This window comes from Monodelphis domestica, chromosome 8, assembly GCF_027887165.1.
Source record: "Monodelphis domestica isolate mMonDom1 chromosome 8, mMonDom1.pri, whole genome shotgun sequence".
NCBI classification, from domain to species: Eukaryota; Metazoa; Chordata; class Mammalia; order Didelphimorphia; family Didelphidae; genus Monodelphis; species Monodelphis domestica.
In genome coordinates this window covers 4,086,687-4,107,552 of record NC_077234.1, presented here as the reverse complement: position 1 = coordinate 4,107,552, position 20,866 = coordinate 4,086,687, and the positions used below count along the sequence as shown (strand labels likewise).

Here is a 20,866-nt window from a genome sequence, read left to right as displayed (position 1 = left end):
TGATGGTCTGTCACAACCCCAGACCAAGTCGGTGAGGTCCCCAGACCTAGTGAATCCCACCAATTGAACTTGGCCTGGGTCTTTTCTGCTTTGGTTGGGAATAGGCAGTGACTGCTGAAGCCAACGTTCGGGGCAGGAAAGGACAGCCAGAACAAATGGTTCTTCTGTGGCCTTTCCCCTGGTGGCTTTTTCTTGGACCATTAACTGAATTTCAAAGGGTTGTTGATACCTTGAAAGTGATTCGGGTGTAATTTCTTATTAGTAAAATGTGTGGTTTTGAAACTGGAGATAAATGCCAAAATCCCAACCATTTCCATACAAATCAAAACAGTTTGATTTCTTTTCAGATGGGCCCTAAAAACAATTACCTATAAGTTTAGCTGAAAGTCATTTCCATAAATTAGGATTTGGGGTAAAAATAAAATCCCTCAAATTGTTCCTCTCTCCTTAGTCTAAAATACTTACTTAAAAAGCAAAGCTATTTCCCGATGAAAATAGAATATATAATAAGATGGAATATAGAGCCCTGTCTTTGATTTGTAGAATTGGAATGGTTTTGGTTACATATTAAGTGGAGGTAAGTTTTCCGTTAATAAGTTAATTAAAAGCATATCAAGTTCCAGTTAAATTTCTGGACACGTATTTGAAAGTATTTAGTAGTTTTAATCATTACTCTGCCATATTTGTGACATGTTTTCTTTTTGAACAGTTAAAGGTCCTTAGGATTACATTGTCTCAGCCCAGGAGGCCAGCTGTTATAGAAATACTTTATACTTTTAACAGTCATTTGGAAAGCGCTGATGTTCTTTTTCATTTTTAGTCGAATTTAAGTGATTGTCATCATTGTTGACTCGCACATTTGGACAGGTGGCTTAGTGAAACTGGAGCACATTGTTTTTGTGAAAGCCCTTTCTCCTCGCGCCCGCCCTTGGTCATATTTGAATTTCTAACTGATGGCACTGTCCCAGGTTTATTTCTATTACTGTCACTGTGTTCTCCTGTATTTCTCCAAAGCATCATCCTTAGAGACGTTAAGTTACTGAGAAAAATAACATTTCACATGCAGACCCAAGCTCTGTTCTGTTCTGCATTTTGTTGAATCTTTAATTACACATTTTAAGTTCGATTTGGTTGTTTTTCCCCCCAAAATATGCTTTGGAAACTGACAAGACTCTGATGAGTTCTCATGAAGGCTTTTCCCACCTCGTGGCATTAAACTAATCGAGTCAAATGTCGTCATACCAGTTACTTGTGTATATTGGCAATAAAAGGTTCTATTCCAATTTTAAAGCGTTAAGTTCAGAGTAACTTGTATGTGTATAGATACGACTAATTTGGGGGTGATTTTCCTTGCTTAGTCTGCACTATGTAGGGAAGTTCTGATGTGGAGACTCCCTCTGCTGATTCAGATCATGAGTCTGCCTGTCACTGTGGTGTTAGAGTTAGTTTGCTGAGAACACCAAGAGATTAAATAACCTGAACGGTCAGGCCATCTGCTGTGTGTCCCAGGCAGGGCCTGAGCCCAGGATTTTCCCAATGCTATAGCAAGCTTTTTCCTTCCTTCCCCCTCCTTGCTCATATATGCCTTTACCTAGCCCTCATTAACTGATTAGCCAAATCGCAGATGGAGGAATATTCACATTAGCCAGACTTTTTTTTTTTTAACTGCATTTGTATGCAGGAAAATAAATGAAATGAGAGGGAGCAGCTTTCCTGGGGTAGAAAACCCACCCACCATGGTGGGAATGTGGCCTAGCTCAACCCGGAAATCTTATTTTTTTAAACCGGTACCTTCCATCTTAGAATCAATACGGTCAGCACATAAATCTTGAGCCTTTTCTCCCCTGTTCCTCATGTCTTCCATTCCTCTGTTCAGTGAGACTGGCCAAATGGGATGCCTAGTGGCAAGCCATCAGAGGCGCCGTCCCTTCTCCGGCCGGGCAGGAGACTGGACTGCCCTTAGTTGGCCAAGCCACTGTATTCCCTGCAGCCCTGATCTAGCTAATCAGGGGTCCGCGTTTGTGGGACACAAACCGTCCTGGCTGTGAGAGCATCCAGGAGTGCGAAGGAGTCCGGCATCGCATCGCTCCTTCTCCTTTGGCAACTAACCCCTCTCGTTCCTTCATATTCTCTAACGGTGCCAGGGGAATGGAACCTACGTGCCCGTCTCACTCGTACGTAGGCCCTGGTCGATGCCTATTTTTGGTTGGAACTCTCCCCTCCTTCACGTCTCTCATCTGTCTTTGTTGCACCCTTTGGTTTAACCTTGTTTTCCTCCCCAATTTTCCCCTTCTCATTGTGAACTCGTGGCAGGGTCTGCTTGGGGAGCTCATTATCTTACAGCAGCAAATCCAGGAACACGAAGAGGAAGCCCGCAGAGCAGCTGGCCAGTATAACACAGGCTATTCCCAGCAGAAGCGCAAGGTGATGGTCTCAGGGGGCTACATGCTGTCTTCCTACTAATCACATGTTCTCCCTCAGCTTCCACACAGCTTTCAGACCCCCTTTGGGGAAAGGGGTGCAGAGAGCCAAGGAATGACCCCAGGCAGCTAGTGGCAGGGTCCAGCCTTGGCATCGCCAGGCAGAAGGAGCTTCGGGTTTGCACCGAGGGAACATCAGGTTTCCCAGTCTTCCAAAGTCACTCCCAGCTCTGAGAGATCCAGGTCCTCCACAGGACTCAATGGAGCAGTTTCCTTTTCTGTAAAATGGGCATCGTCATTTTGCTGGGCCACGGGCAGAACTCATTCTCGGTGTCTAAGCAGCATACCTTTCCTGTCCCCCCTAAAAAGGTGGGGTGCTGCTCCTGGGTATGTAACAGAATGAACCAAGAACCCCTTTATGTGCAGGCAGGCAAAGTCAGAGACACAGCCAGGGTGGGATGTTTTCTTCACCATTTCCAGCCTCCATTAGAACAAACTTCCCCCAGGTTCTTTGGATGAGAAAGCCATGCCCCCAGCTGCCCCATTTGTTGTGAAGAAGCTTTTGAGAAGAATCCTTGCCTCGTTTCTCTCCTCCCAGTGGAAAAAATAAAACCAAAGCTAGCCGTTTCCCAGAAACTTGGAGTTTTCCACTCCAGGACAGACTCACCTTTTCCATAGAGCCAGAGAAAAGGTTGGCTTTCAGTCGCAAGCTGCCAGGCTCAGCCTTTGGGGATGCCCCTGGGACATGATAGGGTGACAGGCTGTGAGGGAGGGCCAGTGGTTAGGGCAGTACCTGGGGATCTCTATATTCAAATGGTCTTTGCTTCTGCCCGGTTTTTTATGGTTTGACCAGCGTAGCTTCAACTGAGAGCGAATTCTGTTCTCCTGTGAGGGGACGTCAATACCCTTCTCTTTGGTGATTCTAGGGATATTTCGAATAAATCGATGGGTTTTCCTAAAAAGCAGCTGTTTTTTCATTGCACACAGCAGGAGCTTAGTGGAGACGCTCTTGGGTGTGGAGAGAAGCACCCTAGTCCAAGTTTTCATTCAGCTGCTCACCCCATCCACATCTTTCTTCTAGAACTTTAAGATTAGAGATAATCCTAGCCTGTCTTTCACATGGTAGAAAGTTCAGCTTTTAGAGCTGTGAAACACCGCCTGGGTAGCACTGAGGACCCTCTATAATGAATGGATTAGGATGATGTGTTGTTGGCAGCAGGGTCCTGTGGGGCGCATTGGTTGAAGCTAGTGCTAACAACCATTTGATATTGCTGGCAGCAATCGATGGGAGGAAGACACTGGATTTGACTTTGGTCAGAACTGACGAATAAGCTCATTGGCACAAACAGGTCCCCTTCTTGCTTTACATTCGAAGTATTCAGGGTTGGAGTAGTGCTCTGGTAGGAAGAAAATTGATTGGGAAGGACTGGTAACGCTCTCTCCATCAGCATTAACTTGGTTCTGCAGAGGGTTCCACTTTCTCCATCATCTATCTCCCCAGCCTTGGCATTGTAGAAAGCCTCTGACCCCAGGTGAGTCAGAGATGGCTCATTTCTAAACGGGTGCAGTTACCTGCGACGGGTCCCAAACTTGCCGCAGCTTTGGTAATCTAGAAGGGTTTTTCTGGCCTTGGACACAAGAGGTCAAAGCAGGAGAATTTATTATTCTCATTGCAGCCCAGCTCTCCACATCCTGAAGAAGCGGAGCATAAACTCATCTGTTTCTTAGTGTTTCTTAGGGGCAGCGAGGACATGGCCGGGAAAGTATTGGCTACTCTTGCCCCCCTTCTTCACTACTTCAAGGTAGTTCAGTGGGTAGGAGTCAGGGGGCATCCACTGGCCCAAGCCTTCCATTTTATAGAAGAGGAAACTGGGGCTGTAACCTCCTAAACAATTCCCCTTTTGATGTAGCTTTTGCACTCGGTATTGAAGAACTCTTTTCCTTCAAGATAAGAGCCCTGTTTTATATCAAATGAGGAATCAATGTCTTTGAGCTGAGGAGTGACTTGCCCTAACAAGACCACCTCATGTTAATGCCTTATTTTCCTTCTGATGACCCAAAGAGGCAATGGTGGGGGCAGCCCTGAATGGAAGAGGTGCAACTAGGTAGCTTCTAGTGTCCATCAGGCTTCCAGATGGTCCTGGGCAGCCCTGGTCCTTCCCAGTGCCCTGGGCTCCTTCGTTTTAGGGCTCTGACAGTAGAGGTAATCACCCACCATAGACTGTCCTGGTTACTTGGGTTAGCTAGGAACATCACATCCTTATGGAGGAGAGACCATGGGGCCTCCTTTCAGAGGAGTAAGTCATCTGACCAAAGGTCGGCCCATCACCTTCTGGAGGTGGTGGGGATTAATTCCCCTGATGGGGCAGCCTCTTTTTCCCTTGACTTCACAAATACAATTCTGAAGCTATGAGACTCCAGTCTCCTGGATGTCCAAAGCGATGACCCAGATGACTCTTCCATTGATTGGGGAACAAGGCACAAATCAGCTCAGCATAGAAAGCTCATGCCCATTAATATGGGCTGTTAACTTCAGGGCCATCTGACCATGTGAGAGAGTTCATAGATGAGGACCTTGAAAGCCCATCAGGCTGATTTGGGTCCCCCTTTGAATTGTGGTTTTTCCCCAGGCTTCTTTGCTTGTTTTTTTCCCCCCCAACCTTTCATCCATCCTGCCCGTCCTGTGTACACATACATTACTCCAGCAACTCCACACATTTGGAAATGTCAGAGAAAGACCTCAGAAAATGATCCTTTGTAGCATCTTGCACTTTCTCTCTGGATCCCAGCTAGGTTCTTGTAGGTGTAGGTTCTCAGGGACCCACAGAATTGTTAGCAAGAGTTTTCTTCTACACCATTGGAGTAGAAAGATCCATAACCATAAGAGACCCAGAGAGTCTGGGGGTCTCCTGTCTCGTAGCCAAACTTCAGTAGTATCTCTCACAAAATGTAAAGAATAAAGCTAGACTGACTTAAAACGTTGGTGTCGGTAAATGAACCAGGAATTAGGTGAGCAGAGAGATCGCCGGTGGTCAGAGAGCTCCATGGGGAAGCCAAGCCGCTGGGGCTTTAGCCATCAGGAGGTGGGAAGGGGTCAGGGATGAGGATGGGCAGCTGGAAGCCCAGGGTTGGGTGGATACATCAATGACATCATCTCTTCCCATGCAGAGTTACCCTTCTTCCCACAAATAGGCCCTCTTTCATTTTGAAGGAGTTCATGCCGCCATGACGTTTGCTTGTTCCAAAAGAGTTTTAAGAACAGTTGGAACCAGCTTAGAAAACATCTGGACTTGGACTCTTCCCCTGGGTTTTGCATTACTTGCCCATTGATCTCAGCGAGTGGCTGTCTGTAAAGCGCATTTGATAATATTTACAAAGAACGCCACACTGAGTTAGAATTTAAAAGCCAACAAACATCTCCATCTGGTTCCTGTTTTGGAAATCCACCCTTCCTTGACCCTGGTGCACCCAAAAGGCACTGTCTGCAGACTGCACCCAGGATCAGCAAGCCAGATGCTTTATGGTGGTGAAATTCCTTTAGGCTGTTCCTTTCTCGTGTCTCTAACCCCTGTCCTCCAGAATGGAATCCCCATCTTGTCCAGGGGATGGGGCAATTGGGGATCTGCCTTCCTGCCTGTGCACAGGGCGATGGAGGCTCTGACAGAGAGCATGGCTGTTGAGCTTTGTGTCTCATTTGCATTCCCTCCCCATTGGAACAAACCTAATTCTGTCTGTCCTTCCTACCCCCCCCCCCATAAGATTAAAATGTCAGTTCATGTGATTTTAGGTGACGGACAAGGAGAAAGTAGAACAACTTCAGGAAGAACTCCTGCGAACTCAGGTGAGCTGAAGCCCTGAGCCACCTGAGGTCCTCCCGCTTAGTAGAGTTGGTTGGGAGGAGCAGTGGGCAGTGCTGCTGAGTCCCCATGCAGAATGTACCGGATGGCACAGGAGGGAAGACTATGAGGCTGCTGGCCTTGAGAAAGCAATCCCGAAAGGAATCTCAAGATGAAGGTGTTGGGAGGGAATGAGAGGGCAGATCGTAAAAGACAAAACAGAAACAAATCCTGAAGCTTTTCACTCACAATTCCATCTAGCCTGGCATTTCTAGGGAGAGCTCACTAGAAGTTGTGTAGGGGTTTGGCTTTGGAGATGATGTTAGTCCATTGGATTGCTTTTATGACACGTCTCAACTTGAACTCACTCCCGACAGAAATCCTTTGTTCCCAAAGGTGCCCTCTCATCTTTTTGAATAGTTGGAAGTGACTGGGGATCCTGAGGCCAACAGGGAGCCAAGCCGAGGGCCTGAGAGTGATGCCCAGGGACTAACTGGGAGATCTCAGGGCTGGTGGGGCCCAGAGACGGTTTGCCCCCTAAGCAGCCTCCAGCCTGCAGAGCTGCCCCTTACCTGAGCTTCATTCAGTGGGGAGGGGGAGAACTCCTCAGGGGAAAGCCAGAACCATTGGAAGGCCAGTCAAAGTGTCCTTCCCATCAGCAGGGTTGATTTCTCGGGAAGAATTTCTTTTGGCATTTAGTGATGACCTTTAAACGAAGAGCCAGGCAGCATATCGGGAAGAGGCACTGGACAGGAAGGCTGGTTTGGGGGAGAAGTCAGTGACCTAAAGCAGCTGCTGTAGTGTTTATCCAGGAGTGTCCCCAAGGGCCCCAAGTTCCTTTGCCCTGTAGTGGAGTGAGGCTCGGCCTTCCCACTCAAGTGTAAGGTGTGCCATGGGAAACCCCTGCTAAGCCTGGCCCCAAGGGCCCTTCTGGGAGTCTTTCTGTGGCCCTGGTTACAGATGGGCTCGAGATGGGAGGCAGAAGGGAGCCTTCTCATCAGAAACCCCTGCAGCAGGAGTTTGATAGAAATGGCGAGCCTTGTCCATTGTCTGCCTTTCCTCAATTGCCGATTTGGGGCAGGCCTGTGCTAAGTTATGGGGGTCGAACAACAGCACAAAACAGGCCCAGCCCCTGAGGAACTTGGATTCTCTGTGCAGAATAGGCACGAATCACTGCCCACTGATTCTGATGTCTGGGAATCTCAAAGGTCTTTTTCTTTATTGCATTTGGCTTTGTTTTAGGCAAAGAATTGTTGCTTTTGAAATCAGATGAGGTGATGGGCTTTTTCTGGACTTGAGGCACCTTAAAGATTTCTTTTAAAGTAGTACAGTTAGGAAACTGGGCTAAACAAGGAAGACTTCATTAGGGGTGGAGACTAATTCATAGAATTCCTGTTCTTATTGAATACAATTCTGATGTCATCTTTATTCTGTTCTGACATCTCTTGTCTTCTTGCAGCTGAAATATCAGAGAATCTTGGAACGTTTAGAGAAAGAGAACAAAGAACTGAGGAAATTAGTGTTGCAGAGAGATGACAAAGGCATCCATCACCGAAATCTCAAGGTGCGCTGACCCCCCGGAGCCACGCTTGCTTTACTCAGCCAAAGCACTTGGCTTGTTGCTCTGAAATCTGTTTTCTTGGTAGCTTAGTTCTGGGTGGCTGATCTCTAAAACCCAATGCAAGCGGTGTTGGTCCTAGCAGCATGGTTCAAGGGTTTAAAGCCTTGGGCAGCCAGATGGGCACTGTGGGCATGCTGCCAGATTAGCATCACTATTGGATCTCGGAACCCTCGTGCCTGGCAGACTGGCTGGGCATCTTTCAGCCATTTGGTCCCCAGATTCCATAGGCAAGTTGCAGAGGATTTTTCCTCCCACCATCCTTGTCTTTCACACTAAAGCCACTTCCGGTCCCTTGCTCAGTCTCTGAGGGCAGAGACAGCTGGGAAAAGAGGCTTCGGTCTGGGGCAAGTTCTGAGTATTTGTGCCCTCACAGGGCTCCCATTCTTTTCTTTTTTTTTAACCCTTACTTCTGCCTTAAAATCAATACTGTGGTGACTGGGGTTTGGGCTGTAGAAGAACACTATTACAAATATGAATAACATGGAAATAGGTTTTGAACAATGAGAGCGGGAGAGAAAGAATATGAATCTTGTAACCATGGGGAAAGATTCTAAATAAACTCAAAATAATAATAATTTAAATCAATACGGTAATTGGTTCCAAGGCAGAAGAGCTTTAAGGGCTAGGTGATGGGGATTATGGGGTCAATGGGGAACTTGCCCAGCGCCACACAGTGAGAATTCCTGTCTGAGGCCAGTTGAACCCAGGGCCTCCTGTTCCTAGGCCTGGCTCTCTATCCACAGAGCCACTTCGCTGCCCCGTGGGGCTCCCATTCTAAGGCAGAGAGATTCCATAAGGAGGGTTCACCTTCAGGGCAAGGTGTCTCGTGGTGCTGGTGCAGAGTGGGCACATAATAAGTGCTTTTTTCCCCATGAACTCATCTGTCAGGAACTTCCTGGATCATTTCTGTCTTTCTTCTCCCTCCTCCTCTTTGGCTTCCCTCGTCCTCTTCTTCTAAGACATCTTTTCTTCAGCATGTGCATGAGAAGATGCCTCAGTCTCTCCCCTCCCCGTGTGAGAGTAGCCGTTGTTCACAGGGGCTGCATTGGGGGGCTCCGTGACCTGGGGCTTCTCGTCCTCCACGTGTCTTTGGCAGCTTCCCAGGCCCCCGTGCCAAAGGCCCGATGTCCGAAGCTTCTCTCACGCGTGTCTCTAACTCACATTTACCAAAGACCCTTGTGGGCTGCCTGTTGCTTCATGACATGGAAGGCAGTCTGAGACTTAACTAAGTAGTCATTGAATCCTCACCAACATTTCTGTTTGTTTTTCAAGAAATCTCTAATTGACATGTATTCCGAAGTCTTGGACGTTCTCTCTGACTATGACGCCAGCTATAACACTCAGGATCACCTGCCTCGGGTAAGCTAAGCCAGGGACCACACAGTAAGTCGACCTGGGCCATTTTAAGGGCCAACTACTTTGACAAACTTCTTTGCATAGTGGCTGAATTAAATAAATTTATTGACTCTGACATATCTGATATCTTCCAAATTAGACATTTTAATCATCAGATTAACTCAGTAAACGCACATCATCTCTTGTAAATTTGTTGAAGAAAATGAGCTTTTTTCTTTTCTCCAATAAAATTAATCCCTCAGGTAAACTGTCTGTCCTTTCTCAAAAGAAAAGGAATAGGGGGCAGCTGGGTGGCTCAGTGGATGGAGAGCCAGGCCTAGAGACTGGAGGTCCTAGGTTCAAATCTGGCCTCAGACACTTCCCAGCTGTGTGACCCTGGGCAAGTCACTTGACCCCCATGGCCTAGCCCTGACCACTCTTCTGCCTTGGAGCCAATACACAATGTTGACTCCAAGACAGAAAGTAAGGGTTTAAAAAAAAAAGAAAGACAGACAGAAAAGGAATGTCAACACTGAAAAACTCCAATTTTGCTGCAGCTTAATAAATTGCTTGTACAAATTTCTGCAAAATAGGTTCTTTTCGATTCACTTATCTGGAGAACATTGATTAACTTAAGCTATTTGGAAAAAAGGTCAGAACTCTGAAAGAAGGGTTGTTGTGTCCCTTGTGTCTGCCCTGCAGAGGTCTGAGAAGCCAGGCCCCAGGTCCCTTCATCTATCCTTAGTGGAGAAAAATCACAGAGCTTCTTGATTGGATTTCCCAATCTGTAACGTTTGGAAGGGTTAGGAGAATGGGCAGGAAATGCTATGGAAAGACAGGCTCCTTGATGGTTTGTAGTGGAGGAGTCAGAAGAACTAGAAAAATCCAGCCCAAGAGCTGTGGGGACTGGAGAACCCCCACCCCCAGGGCCTCAAGGAAAGGTTCAGGGATGCTCCCTGGCCTCTCTTCAAGATGGTGGGCATTTTGAATGCATCGTGGTAGGATTGGCTCCCAAAAATAGGACATGGAAAGAGCTTCTAAAATCCACAGATGCTAGAAAATTCACATGTGTCAGGGCCGCCGTCACCAGAGGATGTTAGAGAAGCAAAGCCCCGAGTCCCGAGGCCTCCATAGTGTGACTAGCATTCAGCCACAGTTGTGTGTCGATAGGAATAAACACTCTGGAGTGATGGGTGGGCCAGCATTGACGCGGTGACTGATGAGGCCTGTTGGAAAGCATCTCCAGTGGGGAGTAGAGAGCCTTTTAGGTGTGCCTCTTCCCACAGTATGCTGAAGGGGTGAGTTAAAGCATAAGCGAGGGCAGTGTGGCCTTGAAAGATGAAAAGGACCAGCCGAATCCAAAGCAGGAAGTTGTTCTGAGCATCAGTGACCCGCCTGCTTTTCTTCAATTCTCCCCACAAATCTGTGGTTTGCTACTGCCCTCTGGAGGCCGATCCAGGCCCTTTCACCCGTAGTGGCTTGTCCATGGGAAGGGCCGTGGCCGCCCTCCCCTGGCCCTGGACTGCAGCCAGCCCTCTGAGGTGGGACGGCCGCCCCGGCTGCCCTCACAGCTTGTATTCAGGGGCAGAACAGGCATACAAAACAAGGATCTCAGATGCAGGTAGGACACGACCGGTAACACTTGGTTCTGTTGTCCCAGGTCGTCGTGGTGGGGGACCAGAGCGCTGGGAAAACCAGCGTCTTGGAGATGATCGCCCAAGCTCGGATCTTCCCGCGCGGCTCTGGGGAGATGATGACCCGTTCTCCTGTCAAGGTGAGCCGTGAGTCCGAGCGCACTCGCCCAGCAGCTCCAGCTGCCCCTCTACCTCCACCAGGCCTGTGGGAGAAGGGGGCGGTTTTGCTAGAAGTAGCATCGAGGCGTCTTCTAAAAAGCCTCAACTGCATCCTTTTGGCCAAGGCTTCATCTTGCAGGGACTCCGCATCTCCCTGTTCTTGTGAAGATTCTTTCCCTTCCTCTTTCTTGGATATTCAGATCAGATTTATTCCTACCCAGCCAAAGAATCAGAGAACCAATGTGGAGTGTGTAGGTATAGTTGACTCCATTTAAAGGCTGAGTAGCCCCAGACCCGGAACTCCTCCTAAAGCCTTCTCATCCGTCTCCTCAGACCATCCGACTCCTGGCTGCCCCAGGGAAAGCCCGGCTCTGCCTCCCTCCAGGACCAGCAAGCTTCAGGCCTCCCTCTGGTCTGCGTCCTGTCTTTCCTGGCGGTCCCACTGGCCTGGCCGCCTGCCCCCGGGCACCCTGTTCCCTCTCCTCCCACCCCCCTTCCTTTGGAGACCCTTCCTGCGGCGCGCCCCAGCCCCGCTCCCCCGTGCTCGTGCTTTCCTCTGAGGAGACGCCGGAGCAGCATTGCCACCCTGTGTCTGGAGTGCTTCCAAGGGCCTGGGGTGGAGCTTACAGTCGCCTTTCTGCGAGTCAGATATCGGCTGAGGTAGCGCAGCACGCTGACCCTGGCGTTCCGTGGGCGACGACGCAGACAGACGTAGGAGACACGTTGTCCTCTCTGAACAGTCTGTAAAGGATGCCCATCGGACCAGCTTGGGGAACTCGGGGCACCCGAGCAGGCCTGGCCTTCTAGGGAGTGCCCGAGGCTCTGAGGGGATCCGTGACTGGTCCAGGGTCACCCTGACTCCCATTCCGTCACCAAGGAGCTCCTGGTCAGGCACCCCTCTGGACGAGCCTGGGGCCATCGGGGACACTCGCTCCGGAGGCACCGGGACTTACTCTCCCTTTTGTGACGTTTCAGGTGACCCTCAGCGAAGGCCCCCACCACGTGGCCTTGTTCAAAGACAGTTCTCGGGAATTCGACCTGACCAAAGAGGAAGACGTAAGTGACAGAGCGAGGCTCATTGGCCGGGATTTCAGCGTCTGCACTTCCTGGAATGTGGACTAGGAGTCAAAAAAGGCGTCGCGCTCTGGTGGGATGGGGGGGCCGATTCCTCCCAGCCCGCTTTGGGGTGTGCCGCCAAAGCGGAGACTTTCTTACTCTTGTTTGGGTTTCGTCTAACAGCTCGCAGCCTTGAGACGAGAGATAGAGCTCCGGATGAGGAAAAATGTGAAAGAGGGCTACACCGTGAGCCCCGAGGTAAGGCCGGGCTCGCTCCCCTGGCCTCCTCGGGCCTCTGGGCCCCCCAGGGGGTGTGGGAGGGGCTGCTCACTGAGCCTGGGTGCCCACCTGATGACTCGGGGAAGTAACTGAATGCTGGTGTCACTCGTTCTGTAGACCATCTCTCTGAACGTCAAAGGGCCCGGGCTGCAGAGGATGGTCCTGGTGGACTTGCCTGGCGTCATCAATGTAAGTCCGCTTGAAGTGCACACAAGACTTGGTCTGTATTTCTGGGAGGGGAAAACATCACCTTTCTGGCCTTTTCCTTTAAGACGGTGACGGCAGGTATGGCTCCCGACACCAAGGAGACCATCTTCAGTATCAGCAAAGCCTACATGCAGAATCCCAACGCCATCATTCTCTGCATTCAAGGTAAGGCTTGAGGCTCGGGATGCCCGCACTGCCGCTGCCTGGGTCCCTCGCTCCCACCTCCGAACATGCCCGGGGCCAGCGCTCTGCAGAGGCGCAGAGGCTTACTGGACCCCCTTGGCTCCCAGAGGCGTGGATAATAATGGGCTCTGGGGCCTCAAGTGTTTTCTTACCCGCGCTGGCTCTCCTAGGCAGTCACAAATGCACTCTCCTTTGGCCGTAACCCAGAAGGATTTGCTGACGAGGGAGTCCCTGCCATGGGACAGGACCCACGGCCATTTATTCACAAGGCGAGACAGGCAGACTGGGAAGCCGCTCCCACAGTGAGCGTCAGGAAGAGAATGTCCTTACTAGGGAGAGTCCCAGAGGGACCCCCTTTTGCTAAGCCCCCATCTTCATCCAAGAGCCCTGAGTAATGGGCACAGTGCGGGCCTCTCCGTAGCTAGACTTTAGACCTTTTATTGATCAACACTGGCAGTTCCACCCTGGTGTTCAAGGAAATATGAGGAAAGCTTGTCTGGCATAATTGAGGTGCATGGGGAGGGCCCTAGGCTTCGAGGAGCACATTGGGGGTTCACTTGGCTCTTGTTCCCCGCAGATGGGTCCGTGGATGCCGAACGCAGCATCGTTACAGACCTGGTCAGTCAGATGGATCCTCATGGCAAAAGGACAATCTTTGTGCTGACTAAAGTTGACCTGGCAGAGAGGAACGTGGCCAGCCCCAGCAGGGTAAGGACCGGCCCCCGGCCACCGGCCTCCCAGCAGAGATGAGAGGGAGGAAGCAGGCGTTCCTGCAGAGGGGACTAGCCCACCTTTGAGGGAAACTTGAGGCTTTGGACTAAGCCTGCGGCCCTGTTGTTAGGGTCACCATGCCTTTGGGACAAGCGAGAGCCATTTTGCCATTCAGCCCACTCATTGACTGAGTTTGAAGACTACGTCCAGGCTCTTGTTTTTCCAGAATTGGAAGTTACCTCGCTTTGCCATACCCAGCTCAAGTTGTAGGGAATTTGTCACAGTCCCACCTGGTTTCATGTCTTCTTCTGAAAGAAGGTGTTGCTCTCTCAAGGCTGAAGAACCCTGCCCCCAGGGCAGGAAGCAGGTGGTGGGTTCAGGTCCTCCCTTCATCTCATTAGAGAAGGTTACAGAGCCATGGCCTCTCCTAGGGGAACCTCCTCACCATCCTTCCTGTTGGGAAGAATCTGGCCTCCACGCCGTGTCCAAGGCTTCTTGGTTGTAGAGTGTTCTGAGCCGGGCTGGCCCCAGAGAACTGCCCACCGAGCAGGAACGTTCCTGGCTGGTCAGCTTATTATTCACATATTTGTTTCTGCTCTGCTTGAAGGCCTCCAGAGCTCCTTACTCACAGCAACTCGGTGAGGAAGGTGGTTCATGTGTTGTTGTCCTGTTTACAGATGAGGAAACTGAGGATAAAGGCCACAGAAGTAGTCCGTGTTTGGGCCCAACAGTCAAATCCAGGTCTCTTCTGATTCTGTGTCTGATGTTGTGGCCATTCTCCCACCAGGCCAGACCCACAACCCCCTGAGGGTATAGACTGTTACTCCCATTCCATAGCTGGATGCACTGAGGCTCAATGGAATGTGACTGTTATACTCAGAGCTGCAAGGACTTAAGCGGGTATCAGTGTAAGCGTTTCATTTTACATATAAAGAAGCCAAATCCCACTGAGGTGCAGTGACCCCGTTACAGTGACCCAGGTTTCAGACTTAAGTCTTCTGAACCCCAAGTCCCTCCCCTTCAGTCAGTCAGTCAGTCATTTAGAAAGCATGAATTCATCAGCCCCCGTGTTCTGGGCACTCTTTCCCTTCTCCAGACCGTGGCCTGCCTGATGGTGGGGATGAGGTTAAAGCCCAGGTTCTCTGACCAAACACTGATTCATAAAATGTCATTGATAGCTTTCATTTTTCTCTCGCTTTCGTTTCCCAGGACATCTCTTCCCAGGGAGCCAAACCATGCGTATAGCAAGAGTAAAAAGGGGGGCACATTGAGCCAGATGAACCCACTGCCCTCCCAGTTCAGCATCGTGTTCATTGTTCCAGCCCTGGGGCCCCCATTTCAGCAACGTGCCATTCTTCTTTTCCTTGGCATCTCAGAGGGAAAATTGCGTGTTTTGCTCTTGACGTCAAACAAATCATTGACCCTCCCAGGTTTCTCAGTGACACCAGCCGTAGACCATAGAACTTTCGTCCTGCCTGATTGTGCCCAGGCAGGAGTTGAAGTTGGGGAGCACTGAGTAAACATCTCGGTATCCACAGCTACCGATTGGCCCAGATGGCACTGGACAGAATCCACCTGCCCCGCCCAGGGCGGGCGCCATCTTGGGCTCTCCTTGGTGGGGCCTCCAGGCCTGCTCTTTATCCCATGGGTCAGTGCCATTTTCTAAACTGGTTTTTGCCATGTGTTTGTTTCAATAGATTCAGCAAATCATCGAAGGAAAGCTCTTCCCAATGAAGGCTCTGGGTTACTTTGCTGTTGTCACAGGAAAAGGTATAGAGGGACCGACTCATTGGGCTTCCTTCGCGTTTTGGCTGCTCGGTAAAGATCGTGTCACTGTCCTTTCTCTCTAGGAAACAGCTCTGAAAGTATCGAGGCCATCCGAGATTACGAAGAAGAATTCTTCCAGAATTCAAAACTCTTGAAGTAGGTGCATCATTTAGGCCTTTAGAGCATTTCCTGGGGTGAAGGCCGAGAGAGCAGAAGCTCTGCTGTGAACACCAACTTTCTGGTGTTCGTTAGGTGAATGAATCTCGGCTGCCCTGGGGAGCAGCTAGGGAGACGAGTCAGCGTCGTTGCTGGCGGGTGAGTCTGAGGCCGAGCACGGCTGAGCTCGCTTTGGGAGTCGCTGCAGCTTGTCTGTCAGCAGGGAACCCCAGAGGGGCTAGAATGAGGGCTGGGCGCCCTGAGGAGGTGGAGAGGAAGCTCCGGCTGTCTGGGCTAAAACACCACAGCGACAAGATCCCAGGACACACGTCTTCTGCTGAGGATATCAGAGTAGACACACACCGTCAGTCCTTGCGCTCCTGATGATAAGGTCCCTGTCCCTTTTGGCTTCTTGTCACTTAGAAATATGGCAGGAAGGCCATTTATTCCTTCCTCGAAGTCACTGAGAAAAGGTGGAACAGAGAGGGGCAAGGGCCGGACCCTCCCGTAGCCCACTAGGCATTTCCGTCCTAGGGCTTCCTGAGTGCTCTCTAGAGCCCCCTCCCAGCCATCATCTCCACCTGGATGGCCTGAGGCCCTCCAGACAGGCCTAGATGAGCTTTGGCTCTGGCATTTCCTGTCTGCCAGGCCATGACCTGATCAGAAAGAGTGGAGATCAAGCCTGGTACCCAGCGCGCATCGGTGCTGTTCCCTCTTAGGGGCTCTCCTCCCTCTCTGCTGATCCTTCAAAGACTGTCCACCCAAAAGGGAGCCAGAAATATTCCTCCAGGGAAGACTTGAACTCATATCCTGCCTTTGTCTCTGAGCTGTGTCTGTGTCCTTGGGCAGCCTCTGGTCTGCTCCTCCGACACATCTTCTACTTCCCCAGCATCTCCCTCCACACAGCTTGAGGCCCCCTCGCTTCTCCCCCAGACTATCACAGTAGCCTCCAGTCTCTTCCTCCCTGCCCAAGAAACTGGTGAGGAGAAACTTGCCTTCAGGATAGCGTGAGTTCCTAGTCCGTGAGGCCCTTCACAGCTCGGCCCAGATAGCCTGTACTCATCGCCCTGATGACTCGTCTCTCCTGCCTCTGCCTCTGCCTCTTGGGCCTGGCCTGCCCTGGTCCTCAGGGCCTCCTTACGGCCCCTTCTGAGAATCGCTCGGCTCCACCTTGGACATGGGGCCCTCCAGAGTCCTCTGGCTCTTGTCTCATCTGTCCTCCTTTGTGCACGGATGGCACAACGGCCCTACTTTGCTGCCTGTGGTCTTTGTGTCCCGGCACCCAGCCCAGGGCCGACGCACAGAAGGTGCCCGGGGTGCGCTTGGCGGTTGGTTGATTCCCCTTGCTAGGGAGCCTTGCCGGTGCATCTGAGAGTAGACTCCCTGGCCAGGAGGGTTATTCCTCCCTCCTGAGGATCTTCCCTCCAGTGAATTTCTAATCATTCATATTCCAATTCAGAAGAATGGGCTTTGGGATTGGCAGGCCCTGGGACAAGGCTAGTCAGCGTCCCCTGGAGTGACTCGTCTTGTGTTTGCCACGTGCCCTGCAGGACGAGTATGCTGAAGGCCCACCAGGTGACCACCAGAAACCTCAGCCTCGCGGTGTCTGACTGCTTTTGGAAGATGGTGCGAGAATCCGTGGAGCAGCAGGCCGATTGTTTCAAAGGTAACTGGGCTCTGAAGGCTCGGCCTCAGCTCGCCTCTCCTTTTGTTAATGAGTGACCCTTTGGCCAACGTGAGCCAGAGAGAGTTCTACTTCATTGTCCCCGGGGAGTCCAGGGGAGAGACTGTCTAATTCCTCCTGAGCAGATTCCAGCTGACTGTTGGTTGGCTCTTCCCCTCCTCTGCTGACCATGGGAAGAGAGGAGGGGATGGGTGTGAAGGCCAAGGTCGGGTACATGGGGAAAGAACCAGAGCTCTCCGGGCAAGGGGAAGACTGGCCTCAGAAGGAAGTCGCTGACTCCAAAGAGACCCGTTGGCTAAACGTGCATCCAGGCCCCGGGGCATTTTGAAACTATACGCAGCGCCGACAGGAGCTAAAGGAGGAGCGCTCCCTCCAAAACCCTCCTCCGGTGTGCCAGACTGAGGCCCGAGCAAGAAATCCAAGAGGAAACCGCAGGGAGGCGTTTTTTCAGCCGAGCCTGTCAGAGAATCGGACAGAAAGGTCTGGACGCCAGGCCCAGTGCTGAGCTGGGAACGGCCCGCCTGAGCCGGGAGAGGGCTCATTCCTTAGGGGGCCCGACCTTGTGCTGAGGGCATCCGTTTTGTTTCAGTTTTTGCACAGTTTTGCAAATTGCAAACCTTTTCCTCCTTTATCACAGTAGCCAGTGGGCAGCTGGGTCATTTACGACCCAGGTCTGGGGCACAGATTGAGGGCCCGCTGGGTAGGGACCTGCACCTACAGGTGGACTGAGCAAGGGGCAAGGTGAGAGGCAAGCCGCGGCCATGTGCCTCCACCCCCAGGAGTAGAGCACAGTCTCTGTTTCAGCCTCAAGCCCATTCTGGAGCCAGCTGCAGAGGAACTAGGACAGGAACGTCTGGCCCTCCGGACCAGCAGGGCTGCCCGACTGGATGACAGGAGCTGAGCCCAGCAGAAAAGCCAGGCCGAGGCCACTGGCACGCTCAGAGGCACAAAGAGGAGAGCAGCGGCCAGCCAGAGCTATCTTGGAGAAGAACACAGGAGGCAGCCCCAGCTTCAGGTCCGAAGTCAGAAAGTAGATGGGGAGGCCGAGTAAACCAAAAGCTATTACAGTGGCAGGGGGACGCATGAGACAAACCCTGAAGAAGAGAACCGGTCCAACCTGGCCGCAGGCAGCACCCAGAGAGAAATGCAACTGGGGCACAAGTCCAGCTAGAATTCCAAGGATGAGATGAGGCCCAAGAGTTGAAACTATATTTATAACAGAAAGAAGAGCGCTCAAGGGAAAAATAGGAAAAGAAGTAAAAGCTGTTGAAGAAAGAATTAGTGAGAAGCTTGGCACAAGAGGGACAAACCGAATTCCCTGAAATTAGAATGTGCCAAAATGATTCCATGAGGCAGCAAGAAATCTTTTTTTTTTAGTCAAAAGACTTGTGGAAGATCTAAGATGTACAATAAGAACATATGAGGTATGTCGTAGTTAGCAAGGCAAATGTAGCAAAAACATCTCACCTTAAGAATCATGGGACAATCTGAATGCCTTGAGTCTGTTTTGAAAGAGAGAGAGTCTAGACATCGTATTTTGAGAAATCATAAAAAAACACCTAATCAGATCTGTTAGAACCAGTGGGCCAAGTAGAACTAGGAAGAACCCATTGGTTGCCTCCTGAAAGAAGCCCCCAAATGAAAACTCCCAGAAACACGATAGCAAAAACCAAGAGCTTCCGAGACAAAGAACCAAAGACTGCCAGCCAGAAGGAAAGAACTCAGGCTCTAAGGAGCCCGTCAGGATCACACACCCACCACCCTGAAGAATGGAGACCTTGGCATGAGGCAAAGATTATGGATTGACGAGACTAATCCACCCCTTACAACTGAGTTGAACCCTACGTGGGATAAGATGGATCCTTGATGAAGTAGAAGACTTCAGGTATGCCTGATGAACAGATCAGAGCCTCCTGTAAACTGGAGTGCTCACACTGGAGGCAAGAGAACATCAAAAGGTAGACAGGGGCAAGCTCATAACAGATGAGCGAGGATTATCTCTTGATATTCAACTATGGGGAGAGGATGTCTGCCCCCGTGAATGCTCTCATCAGGTTGTAAAGGAGGCCCATTGGGCAAGGCTGAGGGTGGTTCTGTTCTGTCAGGATGCTCTTGGAAGAAGAATGGAAAGAAGAGGACTACATTCCAGCAGGAATGATCTCTGCCAATAGGACTAAGTGAGTAGAAGCCCATAGGAACAAAGAGGGAGGCCCAGGAGAGGCAGAAGACTGGACCTTCCTCTCAATCGGCTAGAATACGCACAGTTGTTTTCAGCAGTACAGTTCACTCAACATGGAAATGCAAGGGAGAGGGAGGAGTAAGGGAGGGGTTGGACCCTCTAAGGATGAACAAAAATGCTCATATCTGCTCATTTCTTTGGGTAGCCAAGAACTGGAAACCGGGGTGGTCCCCATCCATTGAGGAACAGTGGAATAAAGTGCAGTATAGAAATGTGAAGGAATGATGATGGCGATGGTTTCAGAGAAACTGGGAAGACTTGTATGGGATGTTGCATGATAGCAATATTGTAAATACAGACGACTTTGAAAGACTTAAGGACTTGGATCAGCCTAGTGACTAAGCCCAGTTCCTGGGCAGTCCTGATGAAGGGTGTTGCCACACAGTGATGGACTCAGAGGACAGATTGAGATTTTTTTTCCTCAGACATGGCCAATGCAGAAATTTGTTCTGGTTAATCCCTCAACATTTACAACAGGAGCTTTATTCCTCTCTGAGAGCGGGGAGAGAGGTGGTAGGTGTTCAATTTTTAAAAGATCCTATCCATGTGTGAGAAGATGTAGGAATCAGTCGTGATCCAAAGCCTTTGGGGGAAGATGAGCAGAGCCGGTATTGTCATTGCCGTCTACTGTAGACTGCCTGGATGAATTGAGGAAATGGCTGAGTTTGTGAAATATGCCTGACCCCAGGGCGATTCTCTACTTGATGGAGCCCACCCACCCTCTCTGGCAAAACTAAAGAAGTGCATTTAGAGCCGCCAATAGAAAGAGCAGGGCATAATGAACAAGGAGTCAGGACACGCTGGGCAAAATCACTTCCTCACTCAGGACCCCAGCCTCACTCGCTCGCTCGCTCGCTCGCTTGCTCTCTCCAGCTGAATTGTGGAGAGGATCCTGCTCCGCCCGGGAATGAGCTCCCAACCTTGATGAAATCGCAGGTCAGTCCAGAGCAGTAATCTCTTGGTTCGATGTAATGATATTCAATTTTAAAGTTGTAGAACAAGGGCACTCACATTCTGGACCTGATTCTCACCTCCTGGGAGAAACTAATTGTCGGGGGGTGGCAATGCATAGACCTTATAGGAAAGAGAATCTGGGATAGAGAACAGCCCTGGATTGGGGATCGAGACCCTCCAGGTCCAGAGCGAGGAGAGCAAGAGCCCATCTCCCAGACCAGAGGCAAGTTCTCCAATAAGAGATTCTGGAAGCACAAAGGGAAACCAGCCTGAGGAGGAGGGGGCAGTTGTCTCAGCGTGGGTGAATGTTCAGGGAACTCCACAATCAATAGAGGCGTGTTCAGAAGACGGAGGGTCCGTATGAAGTGTGTGGCCTGGGCCTAAGGTGAGGATAGTCCACGGGGAATTTTAGGAGCTCCAGTGAGGGACAGGAAGGGCACTGCCTGAGAGACCAGACCACTGCTTGGGATGGATGGGACAATGGGAGCCAAACAGTGGAGGCCGAGCTCTTCAGCTCATTGGGCTGGTTAGTGATTGAGTCTTACTCTGGAAGGAAGGAAGTCTACGGGGACCAGGACACTTGGCTCATCACATGTAAAGAGGTCACACCAGTGGGGAGGAAGAA

The 20,866-nt window shown here is 50.7% G+C and overlaps 1 protein-coding gene across 6 annotated transcripts in view; it reads left to right on the top strand.

The window, feature by feature from the left end:
* The window catches only part of OPA1 (OPA1 mitochondrial dynamin like GTPase), a 68,038-nt gene that overhangs the window by 22,148 nt on the left and 25,024 nt on the right, over positions 1-20,866 (top strand). For 3 of the 6 annotated variants that reach the window (XM_056807299.1, XM_056807297.1, XM_056807298.1), the window contains 13 exons: positions 2,314-2,424; positions 6,208-6,261; positions 7,716-7,820; positions 9,150-9,236; positions 10,873-10,986; positions 11,981-12,061; positions 12,245-12,319; positions 12,458-12,529; positions 12,613-12,712; positions 13,308-13,438; positions 15,139-15,211; positions 15,292-15,364; positions 16,915-17,030. In XM_056807299.1, the coding sequence (XP_056663277.1) occupies positions 2,314-2,424; positions 6,208-6,261; positions 7,716-7,820; positions 9,150-9,236; positions 10,873-10,986; positions 11,981-12,061; positions 12,245-12,319; positions 12,458-12,529; positions 12,613-12,712; positions 13,308-13,438; positions 15,139-15,211; positions 15,292-15,364; positions 16,915-17,030 (1,192 nt within the window). The remainder of the gene's footprint in view (positions 1-2,313; positions 2,425-6,207; positions 6,262-7,715; positions 7,821-9,149; positions 9,237-10,872; positions 10,987-11,980; positions 12,062-12,244; positions 12,320-12,457; positions 12,530-12,612; positions 12,713-13,307; positions 13,439-15,138; positions 15,212-15,291; positions 15,365-16,914; positions 17,031-20,866) is intronic. The other 3 variants (XM_056807301.1, XM_056807300.1, XM_056807302.1) reach the window with 1 other exon arrangement.